General features: G+C 38.5%; 2 protein-coding genes across 2 annotated transcripts; one reads left to right on the top strand and one right to left on the bottom strand.

Moving 5' to 3' along the window:
• On the top strand, nt 356-4,876 carry LOC109840985 (AT-hook motif nuclear-localized protein 10-like). The gene is made up of 5 exons (XM_020409824.1): nt 356-522; nt 1,130-1,182; nt 2,644-2,775; nt 3,587-3,748; nt 4,373-4,876. Exons 1-5 carry the CDS (start codon nt 510-512, stop codon nt 4,592-4,594), a joined length of 582 nt encoding a protein of 193 aa, XP_020265413.1. The 5' UTR covers nt 356-509; the 3' UTR covers nt 4,595-4,876.
• Nucleotides 5,355-8,062, bottom strand: LOC109840984 (expansin-A16-like). Its single transcript, XM_020409823.1, has 3 exons — nt 7,868-8,062; nt 6,619-6,931; nt 5,355-5,785 (listed from the first exon to the last, which is right to left on the bottom strand). The coding sequence occupies exons 1-3, from the start codon at nt 8,031-8,033 to the stop codon at nt 5,476-5,478; spliced, it is 789 nt and encodes a 262-aa protein (XP_020265412.1). The 5' UTR covers nt 8,034-8,062; the 3' UTR covers nt 5,355-5,475.

Raw genomic sequence — 10,266 nt, 5'->3', positions numbered from 1 at the left:
TTCTCACATCTTTGTAAGATCTATATTTCCCTTTTAATTCTCAAATCTTTGTAAGATCTCTGAGACTTTCCAAATTAGGGAAAAAATCGTTATTTTTGATCTATGGAAGTAAGATCCGAAACTTTTAACAGCAGCCCGGTCCAGAAACCGCAGGTGAGCTCACCGCAACCTCTTCAAAATGTTAGGATGACCTTCATGCCCGATGGAAGTACAGTCTACAGACCAGCTGCGGTCACCGGCGGCGGTGACCGGGACTCAGGCACCGTGAGCCGGTGAAGAAGAAGAGTGGAGGCCGCGAGAAAGTACGGTCCGATGGGGCGTTGTGCGCTCGCGGGCGCGGGGCACCGGACGGCGGTGGTAAACTTCACCGACGGCAGGGATGGGGTGACTGGAATTCAGCAGAGAGTTCGGCCGCGGTCGTCACGCCGATCTCGGTTGTGTCAGGTTCGACGGAGGGAGAGGTGAAGAAGGCAAGGGGAAGGCCGGCGGGGTCGGGGAGGAAGAGGCAGATGGATGCCCTAGGTAACGCATTCTAAAGCTTTGAATCGTGCGATCGTGTTATTTTTCACTGCATGAAAGTTTTTCTTCTCCTAGAAAAATGAAGCTTTTATATGTTTTTGTGATACGAGTCATTGTATTTTGAGGGTATGGTTCAGGGGTTGTGTTTGGTATTTGATAATGAGTGCTGAATGTTTCTGAGAGATCTGGAGACTGGAGAGTATAGCAGATTGTGGGAAATTACTTTCATGCCCTTTGATGTAGTTGTGTAGGTTATTGACAGGTGGAAGAGAGTTCACAGAGGTTTGACTTCTTCATAAATTGGGTTTTAAAAATGCATTGGATTTAAAAACTTCAGTTTTGTCTATATTAAGTAAGACATCCATAGTTTTTATGTAGGCATTTCCAATTCATCATCTTAAGATAAGAATGGAGTTCGAACGTTAAAAAGGCAGTTTCTTTAATGTTTCAGCGCCGCTCTTGTATCATGCAAGTTTTGGGTTAATGGAGTGTTGTTGTTTTATTAATGCTTTTCAGCAGTTCATAAGGATCTTTTAAGGAAAAAGAACATTTTCTTTAATGTTAAAGGATCTTTTCAGCGGTTAATTTATTGTGAGAGAAATGCTTGCAGGGTCAGGAGGGATTGGATTTACTCCACATGTCATCACTGTCAAAGCTGGCGAGGTACCATTTCTGATGCCGACTCACTTTTAGTTGTTCGCAATATTCATTAGTATCTCCTCATGAGAACTTGAATTTCGAATTTGTCCTATTTTAGCATTTATAGCTTGTGTCGCAGATGGGATTGATTTCTGCTTCCTTGGGGGGGGGGGATGCCTAATTCACAATTATCAATCTATATAAAAAGTTAGGTTTCCGATGTTAGTCTACTATCTCATGGATTGCTATATTGTTCAACAATAGAGAATATCAATCGACTTGATAGCTTGATTAAAGCTCACAATTGAGTTTATAAGGTTCGAATTGAGATAACAGACAGTGACATGTTTGTGTGCAAGACTGCTTCTCCATACTGCTCAAGGACATTAGTTGTATATGTATAAGGAACATTATTGGCAAAAGATACTTCCCTGCTAAATATGTGGTGACCAACTCGTAGCACCTTGTTAGTTTTGCAGTCAGCTCACATCTTGACGTCTTGATGTCATTATGCTCTACAGTTCCCAAATGACATATAGTATCTATATCCAAAGGATGACAACTATCTAAAGTTCGCATATACCCAGGAGTCACTGAATTTAAGTCGCTACATTGGTTAGAACTTCAAATCTCATATTCGAGCGCCCCGTTAGATAGCCTAATTTGTCTTAGAGGGACCCTTCATTTCTAATTTGAGTGATGATTAACTGTCTCAAAGTTTTCAAGTTTTGCGGGTTTCTTTAGGAGGATTGGATTTCTAGGTTATAGTATCTTTAAGACCTCGCGCTGTTCATTTTCTGTTCTATGTTTTAAGTTTTGATGTCTTCATCATTTATGTTTTCCTATTTCTCCTCTAATGATGTTGGTTCCATTGATCAATTAGGCTACTTTTGTTGCTTCTATACTTTCATGGTTATGTGCTTCTGCTTTCTCCAGTGTTGTTTAACCATAAATAAAATCCAGCAAACATTGAAGCTTCTGGCATCCTGCAGAATATCAAGGAACTTAGTCTATTTTTGATACCCATAAAGTGTACTAGTTGGCGTCTGTTTGTCTTCTCTTGCACTTAGCGCCATTCTTTTAAGTGGTCTATACAGGTCTAGAAGCCAAAGAGGACTTGAACATCTGATGGATTATGATATGACTATGACATTTCCTGTTTAAACAAATGAGACATGCACAAATGCTTGCTTAGACACATCAATAAGGAACATCTGGCAGGCGAAGATAAATCTTAACAAGAATGCAGAAACCTGTGAATATAGTGAACAAATAAATATCATGTATGCTATGCTGAGTGTCATGATGAGTGCAGATTTAGCCACTCTCGAAGTTCATCTGCCCAAATTCGCACATGACACCATGATTAGGAACACTGCCATTCTATAATAATTAATTGTAATTTTTTGGATGCCTCCTCTGTATTCTTCCTGATCCTTATTCTGCATTTTTGAATTCTGATATTTTTAAATTGTTTTCCCCCAGGATGTCTACTCCAAGATTATGTCATTTTCTCAACATGGGCCTCGAGCTGTCTGCATTCTATCGGCAAATGGAGCAATATCTAATGTAACACTTCGCCAGGCAGCAACTTCTGGCGGGACCGTGACTTATGAGGTTCGTAATATCTGAAACCTTCTAGTGCTTTTTAAACTTGATTCTTTGCTTCACACTTTCAATTTTCTCAAACCTAGTTCTCAGAAATAAATTTATTTCTCTGTTTTCTCTGCTTGTATGTTATAACTAGATTTTGATTGTGCTATAGCTTTTGTCTTCTCTCTTAGAACGTGCTTACTAATTATCAGATGGTGGTGCAATTTTTTAGAACCTACTTTACTGCTTATGCCGTGAACTGATAGTTTGTTTGGCATGGGCTACCAGTGCGCATGTTCCATCTTTTCCTTTGCATTATTAATTCTTTATGTCATGACATCTTAGACAATAGTTTCGCTTCCCTTGTATCCTTTCCTGTACTATCTTCTACTTAAATTTAAGCTTTTGATGTTGCTTCAGGTATATTATACCTTTCTGAGTTCTTGTTACTTTTGTTAGGGTTTAGATTATGCCTAACTAGTAGGAGCATCTGATTGTAATCTTAAAATATGAACATAATATACATTATCTGAATTTTTTAATTTGCCATGCATACTCTGGTCTTGTAACTTCTTTCTTACCTGTAAGGCTGTAACACACCAATTTCATGATGTCAAAACCACATCTGAGAGCTCGTGCAATCCTAGTGCCAGAATTTTGGAGAAGTCATAATGAATTGTTGTATAAAGTAGCTGTAGTTATATGTAATATCCATCATTGGATACACCCACAGAGTTACAGGCGCACACACTTCTAGTTTTGCTTACATGATGACTGCTTGTTTTCTTCTTATTACTCGTATTTGCGTCCTGGGTTTTGATGATTTTTTGTACAGGGTCGATTTGAGATACTATCACTTTCTGGCTCGTTTCTTCTGTCAGACAATGGTGGCCAGCGAAGCCGAACCGGTGGTTTGAGTGTGTCACTTGCTGGGCCTGATGGCCGCGTTCTGGGTGGTGGAGTGGCTGGACTCTTAACCGCAGCATCACCTCTGCAGGTTTGTCTCTTTAACTTAGGCCTGGTTCTGAAGATACAATGTATCTTGATTTAGATTTTTTGCCTCATGTTTATCATGTGAATTAATTCATGATAAGGGGAGTTTATTAATTCATATTTATGTCTGTTAAGAATTTCGTTAAAGCTCAAATTAGGACATATTAAACTTGTTTTTTAAACCTGTTCTCTTCTACAACCACACATGAAAGGATGTGAAAAATAGTTGTGAGAAAGGACTTAGCAAAGAGGTAGCAGGGGCAGAATTAGATGAAATTGTCACTCATTGGCAAAAACGCTGCATCAACTTGGCGCTGATGTTGTATGAATAGATTATGTAGTATCATGGGCAGTTGCTTGTATTCTAGGTTCGGTATTTTGAGAGTATTTTAATTAATAATATAAGCATGCTAGTTCATTTTCGTCACCATCCAACCCTTCACAATGGAGCCAATGGAAACGTGGATGTCCTGTTAGCAAAATATGAGCGAACCCTTAATTCTTGGCGCATAGGTTGTCTAATAAGAAGACAATGCAAGTGAACTATGTTGTCATTCAAATGGAAGAGTCGTGGACTATACACTTAGTTTTGTATCCTTCATCTTTTAACCGAAAAACTCTGTTGCAGGTTGTTGTTGGTAGTTTTATTGCTGATGGACCGAAGGAATCTAGGCCAATGAGCGCTGCAGACCAATCAGCAGCCCCTGCGAAGTTTGCTTCTAGCACGATGACTGGGGCTTCAAGTCCACCATCACGAGGCACAATGAGTGAATCTTCAGGTGGACCTGGGAGCCCACTGAACCACAATAATGGCAACCAGCAAGGGTTTTCCAGCATGCCATGGAAATAGAATGAGGGTAAAGATTTGGGAATCTCGAGACCCCTTGTGTAATCTCATTTAATAGCTCCAAAATATCCAGTTCTCTTATATATAATTATATGTAAGTCTAGGACAGGAAAAGCAGTGGGCACTGGAAGTTAACCCATTATATACCAGCAGTCTGGGTGAGTTCCACTATCTATGGCCTTGTTGCTCTGTTTTGTTGTAACTTAAAATTTATGTATGTTACCAGAGTGTTTTTGAAATAATCTAATGGTGTTCTTCTGTTTAATAGACGCGCAGTTTGCAATACTTTTCACTCTGCATTCTCTTTTAGTTCTTGATTCATCTTCAAAGCTCACTTAGTTTTCTCAGGCATGGCATTTGGTATCATTAGCATAAAGGCTACTGTCTGATTCTCTGTGAAGTGCATGATCTTGGTAAAGGTTCCTTTCTTGCACATGCCATTGCAACGGCTATAGTGACAACTTGTTTCCTATATTTAATAGGATTTGTATTCTATTTAAGCGGTAGACGGTGTGTTCTATAATAAATCATAGGGCCAAGCATCCTGAAGCTATTATGCTCTGAATGCAAAGGTTATGCACTATTGAAGTCATTAGCTTTCTTCATAAAATACACAGTGCAGCATCATCAAATTTCCTCTTTACAGAAAGCAGCAGCGGCGTTAATAATTTCAAATTCCAACAATCTGAGCGGTCTGCAGACAGCCTACCCAAAAGCAGGAAAATTGAGTACAAATGAAGCAAAACTCCACTGCTAACACTCATTCGGACGATCTTCCAGTATTTTATCTATGATCTCTCTTTAGAGAATCTCAACGTCTCAAAACACAATGGATACCCAAAATGATCGTTTTCAAACTCAAAAGTCCTTACGAAATCTACATTCTATCTCTCAAATTGCTTCCCTTCGAACGTCTGTCCAAATTGCCAGTTTGAGGGAGCAACATTGTAAGATGTTAACATTCTCCCTGCACCGTTGGTCACCTCGAAAGATAAAGGCTGGCCTCTGAGCTCGGTATTGCACTGCCAATTCTGACCCCAGTTTCTCCCCATCGGTATCCAACCAGTTCTTGATCCCTTCACTTTGACCGCGGTCACTTGGCCATCTGACGCTACATTCGTTATTAGTATCTGAAGGAAATAGGAGCTCCCAGTTACTGTGAACCTTATTCCTCCATATCTCTCACAGTTCACTCTGCAAGAAGAATACTATAAAAGTTAAAAGATGGATCATAAAAAAAAAAAAAAATCAGGCACGCGTTTGAATCTGAAAATATAATGCAAGCCTTGGTTGTGTTAATGACTGTCGCTTCCATTTGGCACATGATTTAGTCGCTTCCATTTGGCACATGATTTAGTATTCTTTTAGTTAACATGGTAGATCATGTCAATTGTAATTCCCCAATGTTTGGTTCGACAAAGAAAGCATTTATCTAAATGTGGTTTGGTTGGATGAGGATGAGAGCCATCATAAAACTTGCACATAGAAGAAATCGCAACATGTACATAAGTTGGAGGTACGTAAAAAAAAGCGTATGCATACAAGTGTACATCTGACATAATACATGCTCTTTAAATATTTGCGTACGGGGCCATTGGATATGAGCTGACAACTCATTTTGTAAGATAGACTATTAGGAGACATGAAAGACGGTATCCACACCCTACGATTTGACCAGGATGATGGGTCTAATGGCTAGAGTACCTCCCTGATAAGTCATTTACCAAAATAAGTTTTCACCTATACTCTTATATTTATCAATAATAGTAACTACTAATCATAAATTGAAATATTCATAAATTATATTGAACAAGAATGTTGTGATCAGGCCATCTCTTAAACCCATCCATATCTTTAAAGTTTCATTATATCGAAATTATGTATACGCTCGAAAAGGAAAAACAGGAAAAAAGAGAGGATCAAACAAAGATTCAACATTTTAAGCAAATCATAAACTCCGTGCACTTATAAGATTCACACTCTGGGGCCGGCCCAACACAAATAAATAACTAACCTCTAAAACTCACCTCCGATACTGAACCGGTACGATATCGGCAACTCTCACCGCGATCTTAACAAAGGCGAACTCCGACATCTCAAAATGCTCACGGGGGTAATTACACCACCCTCCGTAGTCATCAGCGAGCCCATAATTAGGAGCGCAGAAGTCCGTGGCGGTGACCACAATCGAGGGGCTCCCTTGCCTGCACCACAATATGTGGTCAACGCACCGAACCTCGAAGCAGGCTTCGCCCCGAGAGAATAGCGCTCCGCTCACCGCTGATGCGGTATGCTTACCGTATCCGGATTCGTTCAGGTCACCGTACCCGCACGCTCCTCCTGTGCAAATAGGAGAATTGTTGAGGGGTTTTATGCATATATGGAGACGGAAGCCTCTCCTTGCTACATTTTCACGAGAAGCCAAGGAAATAAAATCGTACAGTCGTCACCTACTGCACTGCAAATGTGCAGAATATCCTTTACCCATTTTCTTTTTTCTTTTTTTACCCTTTTTTGTTATAGTGTGAGCTTTTACAGGCGTTCAGTCTCTGACAAGATTTTTTTTAAGAATTTTTCTAAATAAACTCATTCATACTTTTTTTTAAAATCAATCTTATGAGTTTTTTTTTACAAAAACTGATCTAATTTTTTTTAATCCGGTTTCTAAATAGTCGGAGTTGTCAACCTCGACTATTTAGACATAAAATCTTCGGGTTTAGAGTTGTAATTAAAATTTTACAATTTACAACCTACTAAACCGTCGGGATTGGTAACCCTGAATATTTAGGAACCGAATTAAAAAAAATCGACTAATTTTTTCGTCACGATGTTTCTCGTCACGATACTGACGTGACGAGAAAGTGAGATGATTTTTATGAAAAAAACTTAAGGGGGTCGATTAAAAAAATGTGTGAATGAGTTTATTTAAAAAATTACTTTTTCATATAGCTAAAGAAACAAAAGTTGGTGAGAAAACTTGTTTCTCCAAACTCAAAAAAAAAAAAAAAAACTGAAGTTTGGTAAGAAAGTTTGTTCCTCATTTACTTTTCTACGTTGATATTCCAAATTACAATATTAAGGTGTAATGTATTTCGCGCTTTGGAGCACCAAATTATCACATAAATACAGCTTGATGTACCAATGTTTGAAAAGGTTGAAACTTTGGGGGGTTCAAGTTCAAATATCCCTTTCAGGAAAACTCAATGTAATGTAATAGTGAGAGAGGAAGAAATTATAAATAAATAAATAAAAGAGAAGGGTAAGGATTGTAATTACCAGCGAGAGTGGAGGAGTCTGGTGAGCTAGTGAAAGTTGCGGTTGCTTCTATCCATTCTCCTTCTTCCCCTTCATCTTTTGAGTTGAGAGATGATGAGGGAGTTGCTAGAGTTAGTGAGAGAATAAAATGAAAAAAGAGGAGGGTGGTTTTGAGGTGGAGAGCCATTGTGAGTGAGAAAGAGAAAGAGAGAGAGCTTNCTCTGTCTGCTTTTTAATATTTTTTTTCTTCAAGAAATTATTTCTTTAAAAAATAGCTTTGTCTGGGGATTGGTACAATGCTGAAAGTATATTCAGTACATAGGTTTGAATGATGGCCTCTGACTCTGAGCCTCTCTCTCACATACACGCACTGAGAGAGGGCAAATTTTTAAAATTGATCTTTTTAAATATTTATTTATAATTTTTATTTTTTTAATTTAATTAGTAATTTCGATCTAGTTTTATGAAACTAGTATGAAATTGGTGAATAGAACTTTACTGGATTAGCAATCTCGTGAAGTTTTATTTACAAATTCCAACATAGTTTCATAAAACAAGATTGAAAATGCTAATTAAGTTAGGACCGATTCAAAAATTGTAAATAAAATTTTAAAAGTGTCTAATTTTAAAATTGGTCTCACGGAAACATTGTGAAGTGCTTTAGTTGGATTGGATTGATTGTTAGGGACAATTAAATGAGGGACATGGTGATGGTTGAGAAACATGGGAATGGGTATTACTTGCTTTTGCATTTAATATATAATCCTTTCTCCCTTAAAAGGAAATCTCGAGAAAAAAAAATCAGAATAAAGCCGCAAATTTGTGACTACTTTCTCTACAATCGGAGGATATATACACATGACATGATTCATGTGTAGACATCATTACATTTGTCTGCAAATAATAAATTTCGCTAAAAATTTGAGGCCTCACTCCTTATTTTAATTTTGGGTTACACCTTCTATCATGGATATTAGCAAAAATATCTCTTAAATCTTAGTATTTGCAAAACCACCCCTCAAATCATGAACTTTGTGAAAAAAATAACCACTAAAACCAATAAATCATCTGCTTAGAGCTAAATTTTTTGCTATTTTTTGTTGATAATTATTACATTTCAATTACAAATTAGCTTATCACATAATCCTGTGGATCTCTTTTGACGTCTCTTATCTATCGACTATCAAGAAAATTTCCATTGTATCCTGGTAAAAATTTTCCCCAAAAAAGTTCCATAGTCGTTAAAAATTTAATCGATTAGAAGCGAGAAAATTATTACTCTGAAGAATCTAAGTGCGAAATGTCTTATTAGAAAAGAATGTCATACGGGCTCAACTAAGCTCATTTGCTATTCTTGATAAGCTAGTACTGTGACACAATTCAACATTAGTACCAATATTTTGTATCTAAATACGGTAACGCTATTTTTTTTTCTCGTTACACTTGAAACCTAGTGAACTGAATCAATACATGCATTTATTCCATTGATAAAGTACTTAAAAGATAAAGGATATACAGAGTGCCCAAGGCAGAGACAAGAAAGGAAATATATTTTAAGCATGAAAAAGTAAAAATATTGAAACAGGGAAAGTGGATTCTTATCTCCTTTACCAGATTAAGAGCAAACACAAGGGCAGAAAATTTGGTTGACGGCAGTCCCAAGAGAGTGAGGGTGTAGTGATTCTTGTTCGAGTTCTAGGGTTAGGGTTTTGGTTTTCGTTGGGAGGATGTAGCTTTTGTCTTCTCTTCACGTCTTTTGAGGAGTTGCCAAAGAAAAAAGTACCCGGAAAATTGGTCACATCAGTCAGTGAGAGGATCCGTAGCTCTTATCAAATAATTCTTTTTAAAGAAAAATGATACATGCACATCTCAGGCACACCTTCGACTACACCCCTCTATTACAGTGCATTAGGCTTCACTTGAGATTTTTTAAAAAAAGAAGGGGAAATTGCTTGGAGGAACCAAAAATAGTTGGGTCAAGCATCCTCACCCCCAGCCCAAAAACCATAACCCCCAAACACTAAAATTAAAAAATATGTGCAACCAACCCCCAAACCCACTGCCCAAGAAAACCACTTACCAAATTACCCTTCTTCCCAATTAAAACTCAATCCATTTCCTCACCTCCCCTCCTCCTCCCTCCTCATTCGCATCCCCCCTCCTCCCCGACCCCCTCCTCGCACCACTGGATTTTGGTTGGGTCGGGGCGGAGGAGAAAGAGAGCATCCCCTCATCGTTGTTGCTTCCTCTCGAAGTCGCGGTCGTCGGCCTCTTGTTGGTCCTCCTGTCGTCGAATGTGATCTGGTGGTGATGATGGTGGGAGAAAATGCTAGGGTTTGGGGCTGGAGACGAGGAATTCCTCTTGCGCTCGCCGAAATTGAGGATATCCACAGATTCGGGCTTGAACAATTGAGGACCGG

This window comes from Asparagus officinalis, chromosome 5 (assembly GCF_001876935.1).
Source record: "Asparagus officinalis chromosome 5, Aspof.V1, whole genome shotgun sequence".
Lineage (NCBI taxonomy): Eukaryota > Viridiplantae > Streptophyta > Magnoliopsida > Asparagales > Asparagaceae > Asparagus > Asparagus officinalis.
Note: the sequence above shows the minus strand (reverse complement) of the source record. Positions and strands in the feature narration are given on the sequence as shown.